This window comes from Sceloporus occidentalis, unplaced genomic scaffold (assembly GCF_023333645.1).
Source record: "Sceloporus occidentalis isolate IW3139 unplaced genomic scaffold, rSceOcc1.0.p SCAF_57, whole genome shotgun sequence".
NCBI classification, from domain to species: Eukaryota; Metazoa; Chordata; class Lepidosauria; order Squamata; family Phrynosomatidae; genus Sceloporus; species Sceloporus occidentalis.
In genome coordinates, this window is record NW_028317037.1 from 1,563,112 (window position 1) to 1,589,550 (window position 26,439).

At 43.6% G+C, this 26,439-nt stretch overlaps 2 protein-coding genes across 2 annotated transcripts in view; both read left to right on the top strand.

Annotated features, from left to right (window-relative positions):
* Positions 1-26,439, top strand: part of LOC149287671 (uncharacterized) — a 432,704-nt gene that overhangs the window by 365,574 nt on the left and 40,691 nt on the right. The window lies entirely within an intron of this gene.
* The window catches only part of LOC149287677 (uncharacterized), a 29,428-nt gene continuing 22,148 nt past the window's right edge, over positions 19,160-26,439 (top strand). The window contains exon 1 of the mRNA XM_089492514.1: positions 19,160-19,906. Within this exon, the coding sequence (XP_089348640.1) occupies positions 19,160-19,906 (747 nt within the window). The remainder of the gene's footprint in view (positions 19,907-26,439) is intronic.

Here is a 26,439-nt window from a genome sequence, read left to right on the forward strand (position 1 = left end):
TCTAAGTAAGGGAAGTGTGGAGTTGGGAGTGACAAAAATCTCCATAGAAAGGCTTGTTTTCCAGCCTTGTCCTACATGCCTTTCTTGCCCTCAGAGCTTTGCCCTGATGGGCCTTTGCTCATAGATATGGGATAGGGATAGGGAACTGGGATAAAATGGTTCTGTGTTCCTCTCTTTCAGCAGCAAGGCCCTCTTCTGGGGAACAGCATTTCTGTGATGGAGAACTCTTTGTGGACTCAGACGGGGCAAAGCATAAGGAGCAAGATGCTGGAAAGGTGAGCCAGAAGCCACATGGGTCTCTAGCCAAGAAAGCATCTCCTCAACCTGACAGCATTGCTCTTCAGAAACCCCCAACAACTGCTCCAGAGCCTCAAGAAATCAAAGACATCTTGGCTGCAGAAAAGCAACTCAGTTCTAAAACTCACAAAAAAAAACAGATGATTCAAAACCATCTAAGATCAGCAAGAAAAGAAAAACAATGTCCACAGAAGGAGAGACATTACCAAAAAAGCCAAAGATGGACCCAGATAAGTCCCAGGTTCCTAAATCTCCAGAGCCACCACTGATCTCTTTGCAGAGTGAGAAAAAGGACCTTTGTTCTGAGAAACCAAGAGACAAGGAAGGAAATCTCCAAAGGAAAAAGCTGCCCCAGCAGAAACAAGGCGCCAAGGACAAGGCGATGGTGACGGCTGCTCCAAAGGCAAAGCCCCAAGACCTAAAATCTGAGAAAGGTTTGTCTAAGACTGTTGATCAAGGCAAAGGGAAGCCTAATGCTCCTGTCAGAGGCGTTCAAGGGAAGAAGAGACACATGAAAATGGCAAAAGCAGAACCGCCCAAGACATCCCCAAGAGCAGTCTGGCTCTGCAAATGATGGAGTCCGTCCATGTGTTCTACCCCTTGGGGAAGAAGCTTCCAAGTGTCCCCAGGAAAATGACTCACCCTGAAAAGAGGCCACCATCGGGAGCCATTGCAGAGAAACCCCTGCCTATACTGGCCTTCTTGTGGGGAGGCATGGGGAAGCCACTGCCCAAAATACCACGGAGCCCGAGCTCAAGATCAGTAGCGGAGCCACCAGGATCTTCCTTGCCTCAGCCAACCTTACCCAAAATGAAGCAGTCTCTGCCGAAACAGGTGCCTTTCCCTTCTGTGCCATCACGGCCGTACGCAGGGACCTTAACCAAAGCCACACAGCTGAGGCTACCAGAAGCTCTCTGCTCCCAGTCGCCACAACGAGCAATAAGGAAGCCAGCCCTACTCAGGCCTGCCGACATACCCTTGTTTGCAACCCAGATACCTCATCCCAAGCTGCTTTCTTCTCAGCCTTTCCAAACCAGAAGAGACAGAGTGCCTCACCCCAAAACAACAACTCTCTATTCTGGGCCAGCTTTGACCATGGAGAAGATTCGGAGGCCTACCTGCAGATCTTCCTCGCCCCCAGCCAGAAGAAGTGACCTTCTCCCTGTTGACCCTCCTCCATCTCCACCCTACAAAGGGGACACCTTCATCCCATGGAGGACACCCCCTCCTGACCTGGAGGTCTCCAAGCCCATCACGGAGGAGCAGTGGCCCATCCGAGAGAAGATGAAGCGCCAGGCCCAGAGGGAGAGGGCAGAGGCAGCCTGCTGGACCAAGCTGGGCAGGGACAGGTTTAGGGAAAGGGAGAAAGAAATGGCGATTGCCGACCACTACGTCTACCCTTAGGCTGAGGACTCTTAAAACTAAAAGAACTCTATTTAGGCACTGAATAGTTTCCTATCCTACAATTAGGGACACATTAGTTCATTTGTGGTCAACTGTCATCAAGTCAACTTCGACTTATGGGGACCCTATAAATGACAGACCTCCGAATCTCACCTTCTTTATCAACCACCTTGCTTAGGTCCTGCAGGCTCAGGGCAACCGTGATTGTCTATCCTTTCATTCATAATCTTGGGAAATTATCCTGCCTTTAGTTTCATTAGTATTTTTAAAGCATATTTGCATTTATTTATTTCCAATAAAATATATATTTTCCTATTTTTTATTTGTTGCCTTGATTGTTACCTTTAAGGTTACTTCCCATTGGAATGATAGTACCAGTGAATGTCTGAATTCATGGCTGAGGTTGCAATCCAGGGCTTGAGTAGGAGTAGGTCCCATTGACCTTACAAGAACTGATATCCATTATAGCAGTGCTTCCCAAACCTTGGCCCTCCTAGTGTTTTGGACTTTAGCTTCCAGAAGCACCCACCAATTTGGTCCAAAGTCAGGAATTCTGGGAGCTGAAGTCCAAAACATCTGGAGAAACAAAGTTTGGGAACCACTGCATTATAGGATGGCTCAGTAAAGGTTCATTACAGTGTGCAGGGATGGGAGGTGAATTTTGATCACTTGCCTTCAGTAGTGGGTTTCAAAAAATTATATTATTTCAAATATATATATATATATATATAGCACTGTTGAACATTTCCTCTGGTTCTGATGCTCAGTTGTCACATAACTGGGTTCAATTGTACTTTTACCTTTAGCTGCTAGATAGTTAATAGTACACTAGTGGAAATCAGGAAATGTATTAAACGTCATCTCATGGTATGTAAGAATATGGGACTTTGCTCTATTGGAAAAGTTAACACAAACAGTCAAGGAACTGAATGAAAGCACATTTTCTGCAGAGGGAGTTTGAATAGATGCAATTTTGCACAGGAAAGTGAAGACAGTTAACCGTCAATGCAAATGTGCGAAAACACTCACAAATTTGCATAGTACACTTATATGTAGACTAGCCGAACAAGTCCTGACCGCTCATGTCATACGTGGAATGATGCATTTGGTTGAAACAGACATTAATTCTGTGCGCCGGATCAAACAAAGTGCATTGTATGAATGTTTTACAACAGGGTTAGAATCATAGAATCATAGAGTTGGAAGAGACCGCAAGGGCCATCCAGTCCAACCCCCTGCCATGCAGGAAATCCAGATCAAAGCATCCCTGACAGATGGCCATCCAGCCTCTGCTTGAAGACCTCCAAGGAAGGAGACTCCACTACACTCCGAGGGAGTCTGTTCCACTGTCGAACAGCCCTTACTGTCAGGAAGTTCCTCCTAATGTTGAGGTGGAATCTCTTTTCCTGCAGCTTGGATCCATTGTTCCTGGTCCTGTTCTCTGGTTAGTTCATTTATAAATTTTGTGTATTTCACAAATCGCATTTCATATTTATCTTCTCAATGAAAGACAAAAAGTTGGTTGAAGCAAAGGCCAAGAGGTTCTTTGAGGCCGGGTGACATTAACACAATGTGACTGGGCAAGAAGGTCAAGGTGTTATCTTATTTTTACTGGCCATTTCCTTTGTAGTGGGACGAAAATAACCCCTCCGTTTCCTGCCAGGGACTCTGTTCCAGCAAACAGGGAATTTGCAGGCAGCTGGGATATTTTGAGAGGCATCCAGGGAAGTTTCGGAAGGTCCAGATTTGCAAGGAGCAAAGCCCAGGTTGCATCTGCACTGCAAAAATAATCCAACTTGACATGCCTTTAACTGCCATGGTTCAATGCTATGGAATTCTGGGGACTGTAGTTTTGTGAGCTAGTTAGCCTTCTCTGTCAGAGAGCTCTGGTGCCACAGCTATGAATCCCAGGATTCCACAGGATGGAGCCATGGCAGTTAAAGAGGTGTCCAACTGGATTATTGCTGCAGTATTGATGCTGCCTCAGCCATCGCAAACCTAGATTGGAGCTTGGAAAGGTTGCTTGGGGGTTTCTGGAAGCTGTAATCCAAAAGGAAAGTAATCTTTCCAAGCTCCAACCTAGGTTTATGATGTCTGGGGCTGCATCTGTATTGCAGAAATAATAATAATAAATAATAATAAAATAAAACTTTTATTTTTATCCCACTTTTCTGTGACAAAGCAGCTCACAACATATTAAAATATTCACATTTACAACATTATGTCCCAAATCCTCCCCCCCCCTTAAAACAGGATTAAACAAGCTACAATTAAAACATCTATTAAAAACACAATAAAAATACAGCGAGGACAGAGCGGTGGGCTAATACATGATGTGGGGGGCAGTTATTCTGTGGCCGGGCGCTTTTATTCAGGAAAGACCTGCCGGAAGAGATCTGTCTTGACAGCTTTTTTAAAGCTATCTAAGCTGGCAATTTGACGGATCTCGTCCGGCAGGCCATTCCATAATTTGGGAGCAATTGCAGAGAAGGCCCTCTGGGAGGTAGCATTAGTCTGGTTTTTAAAGGCTGCAATAGATTTCCCCCAGAGGACCTGAGGGTGCGGGGCGGATTATGTGGGAGTAGGCGATCCCTCAAATACGTTGGACCCAAGCCATGTAGGGCTTTAAAGGTTATAACTAAGGCAGCCAGTGAAGAGATTTTAGGGCTGGTGTTATCCGGTCACTCCTAGTTTTCCCGGCCTCTAGCCTGGCTGCCATATTTTGCAGTAGTTGAAGTTTCTGGACTAGGCACAAGGGTAGCCCCATGTAGAGCGCATTACAGAAATCAAGTCGTGAAGTTACCCGTGAATGTACAACAGTTTCTAGGTCCTTTACTTCCAGGAAGGGGCGCAGCTGGCGTATCAGCCGAAGCTGATAGCAGCCGCCGAGAGGCCTAGAAGCACCAACAGGGTCATGCTTCCTCTGTCAATGCCTAGAGGAACATCGTCAGCCAGAGCAACCATGGCAGTCTCCACCCCATATCCCATCCTTACGCTGGTTTGAAATGGGTCTAGATAATTGGTTTCATCCAAGATGACTTGGAGTTGAGATCACCTTGCTCAAAAATGGTAGATGGGAAACAGGCCTGTAGTTGTTCATATCCAGGGGGTCCAGGGAGGGTTTTTTCAGGAGTGGTCTAACAACCGCCTCCTTTAAGCAAGTTGGAACACAACCTTCCCTAAGGGATGCATTGATGACATCTCTAAGAAATGCCATCAAGGCATCACCCCCCTGGACGGCCAGCCATGATGGGCAGGGATTGAGGGGACATGTCGTCTTCTTCACATTTCCAAGGATCTTGTCCACGTCATCAGTAATCACAAACTCAAACCGATCTAGCTTAACTTCAATAATGGTTTTACTGGACACCTCATAATTCGATTCTGCTGCAATCCCGGCATCCAGGTCAGCTCTTATCCGAGAGATTTTATCTGCGAAGTAGTTGTTAAAAACATCACAGCAGGCCCTTGTCGGGTTAAGTAAAGGGTTCTGCACAGGTGGAACTTGGTGAAAAATAACAATTTACTTGAGATCCGTGTAAGTATGTGAATATCTGAATATATAAAATTATGTTGTAATAGATAAGATTTAAAAGGTATACAAAGAAAGATATGCAAAATAAATTAAATAACAAGAAATGTCAATGGTGATGTAATTTAGGGGGTTAGATAGACTGAGATAACGTAATACGATAAACTGCGATATAGATTTCGACTTCAGATACATACATACATGTATATGATCAAGGATAAGGACCTAGAAGTATAGATTAATATGTATGTATATAAGGAAATAAAGAAATAATAGATATAAAATAAAGTAAGGAAATATAGAAATCACCATTTTAAGACATATATATGCAAAACAATTACATTTTTTATTATGAATAAGGTTTATATAAAAGCCAGTATACATAAATATAAGAACCAACAGAGAGGAGTGGAAGTGATATATTTCCATGGTATTAGTGTGTTTTATTTGTATGTTTGTTGTCTGATGAGTTGTTTTATGTTTATTGTTTCTGACTTTTAATAAAAAATATATTTTTTAAAAATACTGATGTTCCATAATTAATGCTGTCTTTCACAGATTCAAGATATGAAACGAAGAATGAGAATGCTTCAGTTAATGCAAAGGTTTATTGAATGTCCCTATAAGGGCAAGATACTTTCAAACCAACAATTTTGTAGCAGAAGTAGTATAAATGAAGACCTTTAAAAAATACAACAAAATATATGAAGGCTGCTTCTCCAAAAAAGTATTTTCAACCACTAACATTTGCACACTTTGTCCCTAATGTGGATTTTTGGATGCCTCTAAAAGTGTAACTTCTGAGAAAAACTTTTTCCACAGTCTTTCTTTTCTATAGCTTCTCTTCTATATGAATGCTATGGTGGCATGTAAGGTTGGTACCTGAATCAAAACACTTGCCACACTCCTGGCATTTGGATGGTTTTTCTCCTGTGTGGACCCTTTGATGTCTCAAAAGGTCTGACTTCTAAGCAAAGCGTTTTCCACACTGCTGGCATTTGTAAAGTTTCTCTTCTGTGTGGACTCTCTGATCTTCCATAAGGTGAGTTCTGAGGAAATCATTTCCCACACTCCTGGCATTTGGATGGTTTCTTTCCTGTGTGGACTCTTTGATGCCTGAAAAGTGTTGACTTGCAAGCAAAGCATTTTCCACACCGCTGGCATTTGTGTGGTTACTTTCCTTTGTGGACTCTCTGATGTAAAACAAGGTGAAACCTCCAAGCTAATCATTTTCCACACTGCTGGCATTTGTATGGTTTCTCCAGAATGTCGATTCTCTGGTGAGCCACAACTTCTTCTACAAAGAAGAGGAAAGACAGAAAATACTCATCTCAGCATCATGAGAGGAGAGGTCTCGGAATCTACAATGGATCTAAGCAAGCTCTACTATGAAAAGAAACAAGAGAGATAATGGATGTTTAGTGTTCCCTTTCCTTGCCCTCATAGATATTAGTCATAACTGCTACATGGAATACCTTAAAATGTCTCAAAACAAGGATTTGAGCTGGTTCCCACCAGTTTACTTGTTTAGTTATTAGTTTTTCAGATTCATGGCTGTCTGACAATACTCTTGTAGCTGTTTTATGGACACCTCTTCTGGCTCTATTGTGGGCTTTCCCTGAGTTACTTTCCTGTCCAAACAGAGCTAGACTTTGGCCTTCTTCCCAAGAAGATACTGGAGGCCTCTCCAGAACATAGAAACACTGAAACACAGATCAAAAAGGCCTCAAACCTTGCTAAGGGATGTAATGAAGAGCATTTGGGGCCAAAAGATATCAAGTGCCATGGTTCTTTCCTAGGATATCCTAAGATTTGCAGTTTAGCAAAGGGCATTTACAATCATAACTAGAGAGCTCTAGTGGCTCCGTAAAGTAAGTACAAATCCCAAGATTCCCAGGATGTTGCTTTGACCATTAAAGTGGAACCATAGAGCCATGTATGTAGCATGCAAGGCCCCCTGTTCTGTAAGAAGGGCAATGGGTCCAGTTTCCTTTCCCAGAGAGGACACACTTCCATAGATTTCCATCATCAACTCATTCTACAAAGATTTTTGCTCCAGACCCAAGAGAGGCCCTTCCTCCTCAGAGAAGAAGACTTCCACGTCTGGAGAGGAGATCTGCAACAGAAAGTAGCCCTCATCCAGAGACTGACTGAGCAAAAGGGGAGGAAGAACACAGAGCATCCCGAATATGATTTGATCACTTCAGGATATCAATTGAGTGGGATACATTGGGATATCCTCCCTTCCTTTTCCTTGGCTCCCTGGATTTTCAAGAATGGGGAGAGAGGGAAAGACAAGGCTGCAGTCTTGGTCCCTGATCCTCTAGATTTCTCCTTGATGGAGACTGTGTTTAGCAATGAAGGCTCTTCCCTGGAGCTCTTCCCAATCTGCTTCACTGAACTGACAGAAGTCTAGGGCAGCCTTTATTATCCATTGATTTATGTCTGTGTTTGATTTCTAGTCTGTCTGGAGGTCAAGTTCTCTTTGGATCCAAGGCAGAGAACACTCCAGGGCCCTCTTCCCTTCCCTGGGAATAGAAATAGGAAGACCACTATTCAGTCATTAGGAATGGCTTCCTTTCATCATGGCTCCAAAACCAGGAGCCTCGCTGCATCAAAATGGAGGACCAGCCCTGTCTCAAAGCCATGGGTTCAATGTTCTTTTGGGAACAGAAGAAGTCCTCCTGAGGACACTCTGAGGGCTGCCATTGGCTGGAATCCCAGTCCCTCCCACCATCCCTGGCCCTGATTGGCTGGAATCCCACATCCAACACAGAATGACATCACTGCTACAGAAGGCTCTCTTGACCAATCAGAGAGCAAGATAAAGGTCTTTCTGGAAGCTTCCGTGAGAAGGAGATATAAGGCCTGAGAGACCAAGAGACAGTTGGGGGAATTGTGTCGGTTGGAGATTGAGAGAGAGAGTTAAAGAGCGGATCTTGGAAGTTAGTCTCAGAATTGGACGCTTAGGTTTATTTATTTCTTTAATAGCTTGTATGAACTGAACATTATATACTTACAAATATTGTAACTTCAAGATTCTTAATATCTTCCATGACTTATATTTCAATTACATTTTGTCATTTATATTAAATATCTACTACTGAACACTCCTTTTACACGTGTTTTGGCTCAGTTGATGCTTGGGAAGATCAGCAAAGAAGTAGAAATAAGGTTCCTCAACTGGTCCCAGTGTAGATTAAGGGAAACCCTTTTATAATTCACTGGATGATGGCAGAGAGATTGAAGGAAGTTAAGGGTCTGCTGGGCTAAGAGCCATAATGTCTAAATTTCTAATTAACAATTTGTAAGACACTCTGATTGCCTTTTGGCTGAAGAGAGGGGTATAAAACTATTATTATTATTATTATTATTATTATTATTATTATTATTACAGGGCCGCAGTTTGGCTGCTTGGACCACCGGAGATCATCACAGAGAGTCAGTTGGAAAAGCCCATCTCACTCCTGAAAATAAAGGTACTTGAGGAGTTTGCACTCTACGTCTTTCTGTAATAATAGCTACAAAACTGATAACAGCATTTGGGACATTTAGTCTTTTAAAAACAAATATGGCAGATTTAAATGCTGCTTTGAAACTTCTTTCTATCTGCCAGCTTTGTGCTGGTTTTGGGGGGAAATGAGAAAGTGTTGGGAGGGAGGGACTGCCAACATAATTAGGAGATGCATTGCAGGCTATGGACAGTTTGCGGCCAAGAAAGGTCCGAAACACACGGCAGCAATAGTCCAGTTTGAGAGCGCTTTAACTGCCCTGGCCCAGTGCTAGGGAATGCTGGGAAATGGAGTTTATTGTGGCACCAGAGCTCTCTGACAGGGAAAGCGCAGTGTCTCACAAAACTACATTTCCCAGAATTCCCTAGCACTGAGCCAGGGCAGTTAGAGCTGTCTCAGATTGGATTATTGCTGCAGTTTGTTTTGGACTTAGATGACCCTTGGCAAGTCACACTCTCTCAGCCTCGGAGGATGGCAATGGCAACCCCTCTCTGAAGAAACATGCCAAGAAAACCCCATGGTAAGGTTGCCTTAGGGTTGCCATAAGTTGGAATTGAATTGAAGACACACTTGAAGAACAGATAAAAGTATGCAATTATTTCTCAGGTTCTACATGGGAATGGAAGGCAGTGTGGTGCAGTGGTTTGAGTGTTGGGTTACAACTCTGGAAGCCATGGTCCAGTGCCCCAATCCTCCATGAAACCAGCTGGGTCCCTTGGACAAGATGTCACACTCTCTCAGCCTCAGGGAAGGCAATAGCAAACCTCCTCTGAACAACTCTTGCCAAGGAAACCCCAGGAGAGGCTCCCCAGAAGTCGACAATGACTTGGAGCCACTCCACAAAAACAACAAAGCCTCAAGAAAGAGACAGCGTGTTTTAATCGCTGGAGCATTGGACTATGACCCAGGAGCCCAGGGTTCAAATGCCTGCTTGGCCACGGAAACCCACTGAGTGACATTAGGCAAGTCACACTCTCTCAGCCTCAGAGGGAAGCACTTGCAAAACCACCTCTGAACAAATCTTGCCAAGAAAAGCCTGCGAAGGGCTTTCCTTAGGGTTGCCATAAGTCAGAAACAACTTGAAAGCACACAATGACAAAAGAGAAGTAACACAACTGACACAAGGCAGCTAGGGAGAAAGAAAGAAAGAAAGAAAGAAAGAAAGAAAGAAAGAAAGAAAGAAAGAAAGAAGACGTGGGAGTTGTAGTCCTTGTTTCAGAGGGACTGGAGGGGCCTTACTGCAGGGCAGGTCCCCTCTTCTTTCTGGCCATGTGGATGCTGGAGATCAAGTCCAGGGAATACACTGTAAATCCCATTGGCAAGAGAAACGGCTACTACTGCCTTTCAGATCCAGTTTGCCCCAAATCCTTTATGAGGTCAGAGACCCCTTTGTTAGGAAGTGAAAACCGAATATCTCAGGAAGGCCCTATATCTCCCAAGACCCCCTCCCTCCAGGACCTCCTTCCACTCTTCCCTCAGTCTCTCTCTCTCTCTCCTGAAGGCCTCAAACTGCCGACTGCCAAACGCTGAGGCAGAGGCAGCCATTTTGTGCTCTGGCAGCCATTTTGTGTTCCAGCGACCATTTTGTTTTCTGGCAGCGCTTTTGTGTTCTGGCGGCCATTTTGTGCTGCTTGTGACTGTGGGTTATAATGTTCCGGAACCTTCTCTGAGGCCTCAGTTGAACAGAGGCTTCTCTTTCTCTCCTGAGGCTCCAGAGCGAGAAGGAGGCCAGGGTCCTTGGGCCAAAAGGAAGGAAGTGTGTCCCTTTCTGCCTCTGACTCTCCATTTTGGGAGGAAGGAAGGAAGGAAGGAAGGAAGGAAGGAAGGAAGGAAGGGAGGGAGGGGTCTGTGGGGGTCTGATGAGGGGAGGCAGGGACTCGGGGCCAGTGGGGAGGCTGGGCTTTGAGGGCTGGGAGAGAGAGGTGGGGAGAGGGACCCTCCCTTTGGGCCCTAGCTGGGGAGTTTCCCACCAGTCCCTGCCTCCCCCTTTGGGAAGGGAGACTCCCTCAGCCCCCTGGACTCACTCCTGCCGCTCATTCCTAGAATGGCTGGGACTCAGAGGAGTTTCCTAGGCATTGTCACCTTCTGCCCTCCATGGCCATTGGCACTGATCTTTTTCCCATTGCCTTCCCTCCCTCAGCCCTTGGACCTCCTCCTCTTTCGCACTCAGAGCAACCCTTCTCTACGGCTGAGGAGACGGACTCTGACCCAGGGAAGCTCCGGCCATAAAGGACTGCAGGAGAGGCCTTTCTGGGGCCGCAGGAATCAGGGTGTTTGTACTGAAGGTAGGTCTTTATTCCTGGAGCTGGAAGAGGACCTTTGTTTAAATGTTTCAGTCCAGGATTGTGTGGAAGGGTTGCAGCTGAGAGAGTGAGCCCATGCTTTGCAGGAATAAAGTCCCAAATGCAATCTCTAGCAAAACAGTCTTCCCAGAATGTGGAAGTGAGATTTCCAGACCCCAGACACACAGTGCGCCAGTGAGTCCTTTGGGTGGGGACTGTGTGTGTATGTGGTGGTTGCTAGAGTTTTATCAGGTATTCATTTCACTGGGTTTATAAAATGAGTTTACATACATCTTCACTTCCCCCAAATGAGCATAATCCACGGTTCCATGTTCAGTCATAAACCTATACATTTATAGATTTTTGTTGTATAAGTGCAACATATTCAGCAGTGTGCATCTTTTTAAAAAATATACAAGGAAAAGTGAAGAAATTGTCATTTTGACAATAGATCCATTCAGAAACAATGCACACAAATGTACATGCCTCAATTTCTATATGGCTTTAGCAAGCAGAGGGAGGAGGTGCATACTTCATGCTCCTGCTATGACTGACATAACAAAAACAGCAGTTATGCTTAGAGAAATAGTATCATCTACAAGAATGAAATAATTATTTTGACCAGTGTCTAAATGGGGAGGGGGCCATGATGAGGGGAGGCCATAGATCAGATCTCTAAGGTAATGTAGCTCTTATGCAGCCCAGGAGCTACAGCTTCTCCACCTGGGACATAAAGCAGGTCCTCCCGCTCCTCCTCTGTGAAAGAGAAGTCATGATGATACAGTGACTTTGAGTGCTGCAGGGTTTCTAGCCAAACCAAGCCTAACCCTTGTCTCTTTTCTCAGGAACTTCATCTTGGACACCTTGTACACGGCTTTGGAGTGTCTTTTGTTGGAAGTGACCGAAGTGCAGGGCCACCAGGATCCCCCTTTCCCACATGATGGCCAACACGAAGGCCAAGCAGAGGGAGCTGGGCTCCAACAGAAAGAGGCTTCAGAGGTACAACAACTCTTTGGTAAGTTGCCATCCTGACTGTTAGTTTCATCTGTGTCTGGGCCAGCTCATGAAAGCAAGCAGAGAACACACTGTCGCAGTTTGGCAGAGAGAGTCCTGGTTAATCCTGTGTCACTTCATTTTTTGAGGGGGCTTTGAAAATGTCCTATTTCACTCTCCTCCTCCCACTTTCCCCCTTCTCCTCAGGTCAGTTCAGTTGCTGCAAAATGTGTTCCAAGTTCAAAAGAGTGTGCATCCCATCAACTCAAAAGAGGGGAGAGGGGAGGAGGGAAGGGGGCAGGATCTTTCCCTTGCCAGGAGTCGGAGCAAAAACAAACTTCTGTACCCTTCCTCGCTTGTGTGATTATTATAATTAAAAAGTTGGGCCATCTGGACCGCCTTCTGGTGTTGCTTGTCCACATGTGTCTTTCTTTCCCAATCTGTGAAATGCTGGAGGATATGGAAGAATATCTCTGGACCTAAATTGAGGGTGGGCCCAGTGGCCCTCAAGCCCAGAGTACTCCCCAGAACTGTTCTGTAAAAATGAAATTTGCCTCTGAAATTAGGTGAGATATGGCTAAATGATTCATTGGTGACTAAATGTACTATACATGTTGAGATAGTCAGTATCTTAATCATAGAATCAAAGAATCGTAGAGTTGGAAGAGACGACTAGGGCCATCCAGTCCAACCCCCTGCCATGCAGGAAATCCAATTCAAAGCATCCCTGACAGATGGCCATCCAGCCTCTGTTTAAAGACCTCCAAGGAAGGAGACTCTATCACCCTCCGAGGGAGTGCATTCCACTGTCGAACAGCCCTTACTGTCATGAAGTTCCTCCTAATGTTCAGGTGGAATCTCTTTTCCTGTAGCTTGCATCCATTGTTCCGGGTCCTGTTCTCTGGAGCAGCAGAAAACAAGCTTGCTCCCTCTTCAATATGACATCCTTTCAAATATTTAAACAGGGCTATCATATCACCTCTTAACCTTCTTTTCTCCAGGCTAAACATCCCCAGCTCCCTAAGTCGTTCCTCATAGGGCATGGTTTCCAGACCCTTCACCATTTTTGTTGCCCTCCTTTGGACACGCTCCAGTTTCTCAATGTCCTTTCTGAATTGTGGCCCCCAGAACTGGACACAATATTCTAGGCCTGACCAGAGCAGAATACAGTGGCACTATTACTTCTCTTGATCTAGACACTATACTTCTATTGATGCAGCCTAAAATAGCATTGGCCTTTTTAGCTGCCGCATCACACTGTTCACTCATGTTCAACTTGTGGTCTACTTGGACTCCTAGATCCCTTTCACACGTAGTTTCATTCAGCCAGGTGTCACCCATCCTATATCTGTGCATTTTATTTTTCCGCCCTAAGTGCAATACCTTACATTTCTCTGTGTTGAATTTCATTTTGTTAGCTTTGGCCCAGCTTTCTAGTCATTTTGAATCTTGATCCTGTCCTCTGGGGTATTAGCTATTCCCCCTAATTTGGTGTCATCTGCAAATTTGATAAGTATGCTCCCAATTCTGTCATCCAGGTCATTGATAAAGATGTTGAATAGCACTGGGCCCAGGACAGAGCCCTGTGGGACCCCACTGGTCACTTCTCTCCAGGATGAAAAGGAGCCATTGTTGAGCACCCTTTGGGTTCGGCCGGTCAACCAATTACAGATCCAATTAACAGTTTCTTTGTCTAGCCCACATTTTATAAGCTTGTTTGCAAGAATGTCATGGGAAACCTTGTCAAAGGCCTTACTGAAATCAAGATATACTATATCCACAGCATTCCCTTCATCTACCAAGCTGGTAATTTTATCAAAGAAAGAGATTAGATTTGTCTGGCATGACTTGTTTCTCTGAAACCCATGTTGACTTTTTGTGATTATGGCATTGCCTTCTAGATGTTCACAAACTCTCTGTTTAATGATCTGCTCCAGAATCTTTCCTGGTATTGATGTCAGACTAACTGGACGATAATTGTTGGGATCCTCTTTTTTCCCCTTTTTGAAGATGGGGACAACGTTTGCCCTCCTCCAGTCTGCTGGGACTTCTCCTGTTCTCCAGGAGTTTTCAAATATGATTGCCAATGGCTCCGATATTACTTTTGCCAGTTCTTTTAATACCCTTGGATGGAGTTCATCTGGTCCCGGAGACTTAAATTCATTTAGATTAACAAGGTGTTCCTCTACTATCTTTTTACTTATTATGTGCTGAAATTCCCCTATTCTGTCCTCTGCTCCATTATCCTCAGGTTGAGCACCCTTTGCCTTTTCTGAGAAGACTGAGGCAAAGAAGGTGTTGAGTAATTCTGCTTTTTCTCTGTCTTCTGTTAGCATTTTGCCATCTTCTCCACGCAGTGACCCTACCATTTCCTTCTTCTTCCTTTTGCTGTGGACATATCCAAAAAAGCCCTTTTTATTGTTCTTAACCTCTCTAGCAAGCCTGAGTTCATTCTCCGCTTTAGCTTTTCTGACTTTACCCCTACACATGCCTGCTATTTCTTTGAATTCCTTTTTCGTGATTTCCCCCTTTTTCCATTTCTTATACATGTTCCGTTTCAAACTTAGCTCGGTTGAAAGTTCCTTAGTCATCCATCCTGGTTTCTTGAGACACCTCCTGTTTTTCTTTCTCACTGGAACTGTTTGAAATTGTGCCTTCAGTATCTCTCTTTTGAGAAACTCCCATCCATCCTGAACTCCTTTATCTTTTAGTATTTCTGACCATGGAATCGCCCTCAATACTTCTCTAAGTTTACTGAAATTTGCTCTCCTAAAGTCTAGGATGCGTGTCTGACCATGCCTGGCTTCTCCTTTCCACTGTATTACAAACTCCAGGAGAACATGGTCACTTCCACCTAATGATCCCACCACTTGCACCCCATTAACCAAGTCATCCTTGTTGGTTAGGATCAGATCTAAAATAGCTGACCCCCTTGTTGCCTCTTCCACCTTTTGGACCATGAAATTGTCTTCCAGGCAAGTGAGGAATTTGCTAGGCCTTGAGGATTTTGCTGAGTTTGACTTCCAGCAAATATCAGGATAGTTGAAGTCGCCCATCACTACTACATCTCTCTTTTCTGACTGTGTGGTCATCTGTTCTAGAAAGATATCATCCAATTCCTCAGTCTGACTTGGGGGTCTGTAGTTGACTCCCACTGTAACATCCTTGTTGTTTCCCTCCCCTTTGATTCTTATCCAGATGCTCTCCACCTGGCTTCCATGATTGATGTCCAGGATCTCTTCACTGGTGTAAATATCTCTGACATATAGTGCTATTCCTCCTCCTTTCCTGTTTGGCCTATTTCTCTTAATAAGGTTATACCCCTCTATTTCCACATTCCAATCATGAGACTCATCCCACCAGGTTTTAGTGATGCCTATTATATCATATTTGCTTTGTTGTACTAGGAGTTCGAGTTCATCTTGCTTATTTCCCATGCTCTGTGCATTAGTGTAGAGACATCGCAGACCATGGTTCCCTTTTACTTGCTGCCTGTGCAAGATTTTTGCCTCCCACTGCTGGGTCCTTGCACTGTTTGCCTTGTTTCCTCTGTGTCAGTTTGACTATTTTCGCCATCCCTTTCGCCTTCCTTAATATTGTCTCCCTTCCCCTCGGAACTCAGTTTAAAGCTCTCCTGATCAAGTTCTTGAGACTGTTGGCAAAAACATTTCTTCCAACTGGCGTGAGATGCAACCCGTCTGTTGCAAGAAGTCCCTCCTCATGGAACCGCAGCCCATGATCGAAGAATCCAAATCCTTCTCAGCGGCACCATCTGCGAAGCCAGTTGTTCACATCTGCTATTTTCCTCTCCCTTCCTGGACCATGCCCTTCAACTGGCAGAAGAGACGAGATGACAACCTGTACATCCATTCCTTTCAGCTTCCTACCAAGCGCCTCGTAATCCCTTTTGATGTTCTGAATGGTGTGTCTTGCAGTATCATTAGTTCCCACGTGGACCAAAAGGAAGGGGTATTGGTCAGTAGGCTTGACCAGTCTTGTCAGCCTCTCTGTCACATCACGGATCTTTGCACCTGGAAGACAACACACCTCTCGAGACATCTTGTCAGGCCTACAAATCACTGCTTCTGTACCCCTCAGCAAGGAGTCCCCCACTACGACCACACGCCTCCTCCGAGGCTTAGCAGCGACTGTTCCCTCGGGTGGGACTCTCAGGCTCCCCTGCTCCATCCCTGAAGTCTGTCCATGCTGCTCTTCTTCATCCTCCTTGATAAGGGAAAGAGCTTCGAATCGATTCTCTAGCTGCAAGCTCCCTGAACAATTCCTTCTTGGCTTACTTCTCTTTGTGACATTCCTCCAGCTGTCTGCCTCCTCTGTTTGGCAAGTGACCTCTTCCACCCTAGCATCTTCCTCTGCGTGGTACTCATCCAAGATGGTTAGTTCTATTGTGTCCAATCAATAATATTCCAGAAATGGCCTAATTTATATTGTTTATCATATTTTATATTATATTGAAAGAATTCGAGACAAACTGGATCTCAAAGGCTGTAGCTTTTTCTGGCTTGCAGAATTTAAAGTTTATTTCCTGGACTGATTTCTGCAGTGTTGAAATAATATTTGCAATGCACCATGTACTTTCCTCCCCTTTTGTTTAGTCATTTTCTGGATGAGGGCTATTTTCTGTTGCAGGTGACCTTTGCGGATGTGGCGATATATTTCACTGAGGAGGAATGGAAACTGTTGACAAAAAAGCAGAAACTGTTGTACAGTGCTGTGATGATGGAGAATTATGAGAATGTGGCCTCTGTGGGTAAGGAACCTGAATCCATTGCCCTTCCTGTGAAGACTGAGGGCCCTTTCATAATTCACTGTCAGAGCGCTATGATTCCACTTTCAAATGATAGAATCAAAGAGTTGAAATAGACCACAAGGACCATCCGGTTCAATCTTCTGCCATGCAGGAACAGACATTCAAAGCATCCCCAAGAGATGGCTATCCAGCCTCGGTTTAAAAACCTCCAAAGAAAGAGACTCCACCAAACTCTGAAGGAGTATATTCCACTGTTGAAGAGCTCTTACTGTCAGGAAGTTCTTCCTAAAGTTTAAGTGGAATCTCTTGTCCCTGTGGCTTGCATCCATTGTTCCATGTCCTTTTCTCTGGAGCAGCAGAAAGCAAGCCTGTTCCATCCTGAATATGACATCTCTTCAAATATTTGAACAGGGCTGTCATATCCACTCTTAACCTTCTCTTCTCCAAGCTAAACATACCTAGCTTCCTAAGTCATTCCTCAGAGAGCATGGTTTCCAGACCATTCACCATTTTGATTTCCTTCCTCTGGACATGCTCCAGCTTCTCAACATTTGTTTGAATTGTGGTGCCCAGAACTGGACACAGGATTATTGCAAGTGAGCCCTGATCAAAACAGAATAGAGTGGCACTATTACTTCCCTTGATCTTGACACTATACTCCTATTGATACAGCCTAGGATCACATTGGCCTTTTTAGCTGCTGCATCACACTGTTGACACATGTTCAACTTGTGCAGTACTACGATTCCTAGTTCCCTTTCACACGTAATTTAATTGTCCTAACAACTTCCTGCGGAATCTTGGAATTTCTAGTTTTAGTGAGGCACTATTGTCTCCACTTTGTAAGGTTTCTAAATATCCAATCCTAAACTGCCAATTCTGGAATGTTGTGGGACGCAAGTGCTATGCTTTTAGGGGAGTTTGGTACTTAGCTCAATAGAAAGAAATAGTTTTACTGGGGCAATAGTGACCTCTGGACTCAGCCAATCTATAGCAGTTCCTGAATCAAACAGATCTTCAGTGGGATTTGAAATAGGTTTTTGTGTTTTATTTAGGGGGAAAGCAAAACACACAGACACATACATATAAGTGTTCACGCACACACGCAAGAACTAGGTAACAAAGGTGGGTGTGGTGAATAGATGTAAGGCTTTGATAATGATGATACGTTATCTATCCAGATCTTTATACCAATTGTTGAGGATTTGAAATAAGGAGAGATCAGTAGTTCCCATGACAATTGGGGTTGGTGAGTGCATTGAGGTGTTTAGGCATGAAAACAAACAGAGTGTCTATCTGTAACTGGACTGATACCAAAGAACAGCAAGTCGGGACTGATATTTATACTGAAATTGGTTTCTGCTTGGGAGCAGAAACTGTGAGTTCAGAAAGGTTTATATCACTTTAGAATATTTCCTTTGTGGGGGAAGAATAGTGTGAAACGAATTGAATGCAAAGGGTGTTTGATGCAAATACATCAGACAAAAGGGATTAGCTCACCGCCTCTCAGATTCTTGTTGGCTCTGAATTTTGATCGCGTTCACAAGCCAATGTACGCTACAATCTGAGGGTGATGCACCCAAATACATCTCAAAAATATCATAGCAGAGTACGGAAGCAAATATCCAGATATAGGCATTGGCAATGCAATGACCACTTTTCACACTTAAAAATAAGTCACAAACACAGTCGATTTCATCGAAATCCTTGGAGCTTCTCTATCTTGAGTTGCAAAATAATACAAATATTTGCAAGCTCTCCTCTCCGACTTCCATCAACTTCACCATCCCTTGTACACACAACTCCGATCCAATCCACTCCAATCCTCATGTGAGCTGCATACTGTATTGGTTGTGAGTCCTCTCCTGGTGCCAAACAGCATGACGCATCCTCTGCAGTTAGCTTGCATCATGCCTTGGGCTCTGACTCAGCATTCAGTGGCCGTCTCACAGGATATGATGCCACCTGTCAATCAAAGTATTTTTGCACATGTTTAATTGAATATTTTTTTTCAACAGTCCTTTGACTATCTTCTTCTACTGATTCCCTCAAGGCAGTCCCCATACGGTCTCTTCATTGCTAGCTCCTATGAGCAAGAATGCAACTGTTCAATGGATTTAGGGGCATAAGCATCAGGGTCATGATTAGGTTACTCACAGCAACTTTATTAATTTAATCTCTAAGAAGGAGGGGTTAATGAGGGCTAAATCATGCGGTAACACCCTCCTCTGTTAAGTCTGATTTTCAGTCTCATCTGTAATTGTCGTTCTTTACAGAAAAACATTTGAGTCATGAGAGAGTCCACACAGGAAAGAGGTCACATAAATGCCAGCATTGTGGGAAACATTTTGCTTACAAGTCAATCCTAGTCATGCATCAGAGGGTCCACACCAGGCAGAAGCCATACAAATGCCAGCATTGTGGGAAAGGTTTTTCTTGCAAATCAAGCCTAGTGATGCATCACAGATTCCACACTGGAGAGAAGCCATACAAATGCCAGCATTGTAGTAAATGTTTTTCTTGGAAGTCTGACCTAGTGAAACATCAGAGAGTCCACACAGGAGAGAAGCCATACAAATGCCAGCGTTGTGGGAAATGTTTTTCTCGGAAATCAATCCTAATGATACATCAGAGAGTCCACACAGGAGAGAAACCATACAAATGCCAGCATTGTGGTAAAGGTTTTTCTTGGAAGTCTGACCTAGTGAAACATCAGAGAGTCCACACAGGAGAGAAGCCATACAAATGCCAGCATTGTGGTAAATGTTTTTCTTCAAAGTCAGACCTAGTGAAACATCAGAGAGTCCACACAGGAGAGAAGCCATACAAATGCCAGCATTGTGGGAAATGTTTTTCTTGCAAGTCACACGTAGTGTCACATCAGAGAGTCCACACAGGAGAGAAGCCATACAAATGCCAGCGTTGTGGGAAATGTTTTTCTCGGAAATCAATCCTAATGGTACATCAGAGAGTCCACACAGGAGAGAAGCCATACAAATGCCACCATTGTGGGAAATGTTTTCCTCAGAAGTCAAGCCTAATGAGACATCAGAGAGTCCACACAGGAGAGACACCATACAAATGCCAGCATTGTGGGAAATATTTTTCTCAGAGGCCAGTCCTAGTGAAACATCAGAGAGTCCACAGAGGAGAGAAGCCACACAAATCCTAACATTATATTTGTCAATAACGAAAACAAAAATATATTTTCAATCCAGCAGTGCAAAGAAAAGGCCCTTGTGATCTTATTTGTAAAATTTGTCTGTCAATATATCTCTATGTTTTCAAGTTGGATTTTTTTAAGTTTAGGTTTTAATTGCCAATAGTATAGATAATTGCTTTGGGTTTTCAATTTGGCTGGGGATTGTGGGTTGTGGTATAGGTTAGGTAGATGGGAGGTTGGGATTTGTTGCAACTGGTTAGAATAGTTATGGGAATTATAGCTTTTGCAATGTGTGGGATTTTGGCTTAAGAAAGTTGGGGGCAGGTATTAACAGAAAGGGCTAGTTTGTGGGAATGGCAAAAGGGGGCCTTGTTACCTGTGGGGCATAGACTGTGGGAATTGGAGGTGGGGCTAGGTTTGGAAGAGGGTGATATTTTAGGTTTTAGGGGTTTTAATGTATTGTTTGGATTGGAGTGGGCAGTTCTGGCTTAATCACTGAATTTCTATGTGTACTCAATAAAGTTCTTTACTGTTTCAACACACTGGACTTTGATGCACAGAAGTTCTGAATTTGCCCAAAACTGACCCTTTCTTCTCTCCTCAGTTCTCATCTCCATTCCCAGCCATAAGAACAGCACAGACACACAGACACAAACATACAGGATACACAGAGAGAGCTATATTTCCAAAGCAGAGCCTTCCTTTCCTGCCTTTCCCTCCTGAGTCCAGCACTGCACCTTGGCCTCCATTGCGGTCTCCTCAAAGGAAGAAAGGAGGGAAGGAAGGGGAGGCCACTGAACCCCGGCGCATACCTTCTTTCCCACAAAGGCCGCCAGCGGAATAAGCAGCAGCATCTAGGACCTGGCAATCCTTGTGCATGCTGAGGACGGGCCTTTGGGACTATATGCGCCTGCACAGTCTCAGCCCCAGAAGCCATTGCTGCCCTCACAGTCTGTTCTGAGGGAGGGAGGGAAGTGGGGAGAGCCCTTGTTCATTCAGAGGAATGGCTGGAGGGGAGAAGCCCCTCTTCTCCCCCCAAAGAAAGGCAGGGGTCCTGCAAGGCCTCCTCTCCCTCTTTCCTTCCCTGCCCCCTCCTTGGGGGATTCCTTGGGTCCCGGGTACTAGGGGAGTTGTTATGATAAATGAAGGCCGGTGGGACTCTTGGAGAGAGGCATGGCCATGGAGGGGAGGGGGATCCAAAGGTAAAAAGGTCTTTGAGTGGCCCCCTCTCTCGTGGAAAGTGGGGCTGAGGAGAGACCCTCTCTTCTGATGCCTCATTTGGGGAAGAGTTTTGTGCCAAATATAAAGCATCGCACAGGATAGGATTCAATGGCATTTTTCTTGGGGGCGAGTTTTCTCTGGAGTCCTGGGGGAGGGGGCTCTGGGGGGAGAGAAGAGCCAAAATCCTCTTGGCCAAAGCCAAGAGGAGGGAGACGGAGGGACCTCAAAACTCTGGCAATCCCCTGTCAACCTGCGAAGTAGGCTTAGAGGTCCACAGGATCCAGATTGGGCACCCTCCCTCACATACTTATCTTTTCCTTCACAACAACCCTGCAGAGAAGGACCAACAGAGAGTCCCACAGCCCCAGAAACATTCCTCCCCAGTTCTGGGAGCATACTGAAATGGCTTTTGACTCCCTTGAAGAGAAGTTGTTATTATTATTATTATTATTATTCTACTTTTTCCTCAGTGGAATCAAAGAGGATTACAATAATAAAATAACATACAATTTAAGAAATACAATTAAAATTCCAAACCCCCAACCCTTCTCCCAATTATAAAAACATTAATTAACCCTTAAAAATCCTATTAAACAGCAAGAAAATTTAAAACTTTCATAACACAATACAGTAAAAAAGCTTTTCGGGCAAGAAATGGGTCGTTTTCTGAAGGAGAGGTGGGAGGGCAGGAACGATATACATCAATAGCAATTTCCATCACACTAACAATGCCAAGGGTAAGGGTCAGGGGGAGGGGGAGGCAAGTCAATAGATCTCATCTAGTCTGGAAAGAGGTCCGTCTTAATAGCCTTCCTAAAGGCTTCCAAGGTGTTAATAGGACGGATCTCATCCGGAGGTCGTTCCAGAGTGAACCAACACCTTGTATCTTGTCCAGAAACTAATGGGCAGCCAGTGGAGGGATTTAAGAACCGGTGTAATGTGGGCAGATCTAGAAGAGCCCATAACCAACCTGGCTGCCATATTCTGTTCCAGTTGAAGTTTCTGAACTTGGGACAAGGGTAGCCCCATGTAGAGTGTGTTACAGAAGTCGATCCAAGAGGTGAGCAGCGCATGTACTACTGTTTCAAGGTCTCCCTGCTCCCCGCCTCATGTCTCCGAATGATCTCACCCAGCAGCTTCATGTAAATGTTGAATAGCATTGGGGACAGAATCACGCTTTGAGGGATGCCCGACTTGAGCTCCCTCTTGGATGAAGAACTGTCCCCAAGTGACAGGAATCTGCCTGAGATGTAGGACCTGAACCACTGGAAAGCAGTGCCCCAATTCCCAACTCTCCCATATGTTCCAGAAGGATACTGTGGTCAATGGTATTGAAGGCCGCTGAGAGGCCTTCAGTAGCACCAGCAGGGTCACACTTCCTCTTTTCAAAGAGCTGTCGATGCTCAAACGGAGATCACCAACTAAGGTGACCATGGCCGTCTCAACTCCATAACCCGTCCTAAATCCAGTTTGAAATGGATGTAGAAAAATCCATTTCTTTCAAGACTGCTTGGAGTTGAATGGCGACTGCCCTCTCCATTACCTTGCCTAAGAATGGTAAGATCCAAACTGGCCTGTAATTGTTTCTGTCCAGGGGATCAAGGGAAGGCTTTTTAGAAATGGTTTAACCAATGCCTCTTTGAGGCAAGATGGAAGACAGCCTTCCCTCAAAGATGATTTAGTTATGTTTTTTAGCAGCATCTTGATGGTATCTCCCCATGGACGGCCAGCCAAGACGGGGAAGGATCGAGAGAGCAAGTCCTCTTTTTCATACTCCCAAGCAGCTTTTCCACATCCTCTGTACTAATGACTCAAATTGATCCAGAATAACAGTATAAGCAGAGGCTCTGGATACCTCTCCTGTCGCCTCCGTCGTAAGGCTGGCATTGAAATCGGCTCTCATCTGAGAGATTTTGTCTGCGAAGTAGTTATTAAAAGCATCACAACAGGCTTTTGTAGGTTCTAATAAAGAGTTCAGGGTTCTGGAAGCTATATATTAAATGGGACAGTGTTGAAAAATATGTAGTTTGGCAAATGGGTGATATAACCCAAGAAAATGGTTTAGTTCACAGAGACTGGAAGAATCTTAAAGTAAAAGTTGAAAGAATAGCTGTGTATATGCAGAACATGTTCACGTCTATAAACTTCGCTGTCAAACATATTGGTGGCGACCAGATGACAGACAAGCGTTGGTGGGACCCCAAAAGCCATCAGCCAACTGGAAAAGGAGATTCAACAGAGGGAAAAAGACCAAAGATTGTGATGAACTATCTAGAGAACGGGATGATTTTGATAAGGGACACTTTCTGGTCTACAGAAGAAGATGTAAAGATTGCTCAGCGCACTCAAGGAATGTGGTCCAGTGAAACAGGAGGAAGCAAAGACTTTTTACTAGATGAGGTGTTAAGTCCACAGCCGGTAAAAAGAAACACGTGGTCAGTTACAAGGACTGATCCAGAGAAGACTCCTAAAAAGGACAAGGATATAATTGAGTTGATAGACTGGAAAACCAATATATTGTAGTTTGCCTTTAGTATAATGGAAGATGAAATGTTTTCAAAACCATACTGGGAACGGGGCAAAGTAGTTGGAGATGATGCTCCATCAATAAGAGAAAAGGGTTAAAAGATTAAATATGTTTCATAAAAACATTTAAATGGAACATATAAAGATCTAAAGTTGGGAAAAAAGGTTATTTAAGTGTTATTAAAATATTAAAACCCAACAAGTGATAAGGGATATGGATATAATATGCTAAACTTATAAGAAAATGATGGTAAGTTGTTATAACAGGTAGAACTGATATTAGACATATGTTTAAAAGGGGAACATACAGGAAAATACCAAGATATTTAAGTTGGAAATGGTTATTGATAAAACAAGTATATGAAATATATCACATGTCTAACCTGATGTGTGTATAATGTTATATATAATGGGTAAGTATAATTGATAACTGGGAGTTCCTTGGACCATAGAACCGTTTGGCTCTGTGTCTCAATGAACCTATTAAAGGGGGGAGGCGTGTGACGGACTGACTTACAAACCAGCCAATCAGAAGACATAGACTCTAAGCCAATCAGGTGCTGGCTGAGGAGTTTGAAGCTTCCGCTTGGCAGTTGGGTGGAGTCAGTTAGGGTTTGCAATCCTGAGGGATGAAGCGGGAGTTCAGTGGGAGATAGTTATAGAGAGGATGGGAACAGTAGAGTCCAAGAGAGGACTGGGTTCCCATAGTTCCTGAGGGATGGTTACTTAAGGAACTGCTTTGTCCAGAGAGGGACAGGATTAGTTCTGGAGAGTCTGGAGAAGAGAGACTCAGTCTCAGGAAGAGGGCTTTGGCTTACAAAAGTTCTTGAGTGATAATATAGCCTGCGTGGCGTAGTTGTTGTTGTTATTATTATTATTATTATTATTATTATAGCATTAAAACCAGCCAACAACTCCATGTCACAGATACCTTTGCCTATTCTATTTTAAAAATAAACTTATATTCTTGTGTAATCAGCCGCTCGGTCTGTGTTTTAAAATCCATCCACACGACTGTCCTTCAAACACCCAAAGAGGTGTCGGGTCAAAATAGAAGAGAGGATTGTGAATCGTTACATCATCTATTAGAGATTTAAATCTGATTCTAGGTTTTTTCCCTTCCCGGATGGATTATTGCAGGTCCTTCTGCCGTTCTAAAAATGGTTTGTCATTAAGAAGGATAGGTATAGTCTGAAATGAAAATAGTAATTTAGGCGGTACATTCATTTTAACTGCCCTGATCCTTCCCAAGAGGGATAGGTTGAGTTTAGCCCATCTATTGGGATCTTGGTTGATATCACCCCATATTTTCTTGTAGCTGTTTTTAAAGAGGTCTCGGTTTTTAGAGGTGAAGTCAACACCTAGATATTTGACCTTTTTTCTACTTTAAAGCCAGTCACCTCTTGTGGATTTTCCTGATCGTTCTTTTGTTAAATCCATTGGTAAAATGTTTGTCTTATCCCTTTTAATCCGGAAACTTGAATGTTGTCCATATTCCTTTAATTTATAAAGCAGGGGATTAACACTTTCTATTGGGTCAGATAAGTATATCATCACATCGTCTGCGTATAGTTTAAGATTGTACTCTTCCTGTTTTATTTCCAGGCCTTTGGTCTTCTTATCTTCTTTAATGCTAGGACTCAGAGTCTCTAAAGGGGCCATAAATAACAAAGGTGAGAGAGGTATCTCTCATTACAGGTAACGCCTTCGCTTTCCCCCCATTAATAATAACTCTCGCTGTTTGTTTTCTATAGATTGCATCTATCCAGCTTATAAAGCTATCTCCTAGAACCATTTTTCTTAAGGTTTCCAATTAACTTCATCGAACGCCTTTTCGGCCTCAAGAAAAATCATAGCTGCTTTTTAATCTGTTTTCTTCTCATAGAAGTCTATAATATCTATTAAATTCCTCGTGTTGTTTCTAAGGTGCCTTTTTGGGAGGAAGCCCCTTTGGTCTTTGTTTATGATATTTTGTAGGGTTTTTAAAAATCTTTCTGCTAAGACCATTGCAAAGATTTTATAATCGTTGTTAAGGAGAGAAATAGGTCTGAAATGTTTCACCTCCAGCACCTCCTTACTTTCTTTAGGAATCAGTTCAATATCATCTATCTTCCAAGAGTCAGTCATTCTTCTTTGTGAGAGTCTATCCATGATTTCTACTAGGGGTTTAATTAGCTCTTTCTGTAAGCTCTTGTAATACATTGCACTTAGGCCATCCGTCCCTGGAGCTTTGGATGCCTTGGTTTTACTGATTGATTCTAGAACCTCAGGAGCCGTTATTGGTTTATTAAGTTCAATTCTCTCTTCTTCATCAATCTTTACTACATCTTGTCTGTCAAAAAATTCTTGTATCCTCTCCTGGGAAATATATTCTTCTTTGTATAGATTTGTGAAATATTTATATAAACATTCTTTCATATGTTTTGGTTGGAATAAATCTTGTCCCCTTCTTTAACCCTTGAAAAGATTCGTATCTCCTTTTCCTTTTTCAGTTTCCATACTAACCATTTGCCAGGTTTATTAGCATTCTCTAAGTGTTTCTGTTTGATGTATCTTAATTTTTTCTCCTGGTCTTCTATTAGCCATCTGGATATTTCCTTTTGAATGTTTTGAATCTGTTGTTGAATCATTTTGTTTTACAGGTTTTCTTTAAGTAATTGTTCCTTATCCTTTAACTTTTCCCGTAGTTCTTTCCAATTCTTTTCTCTATTTTTGTTTCCTTTCGTAAGACTGTTTCAAAG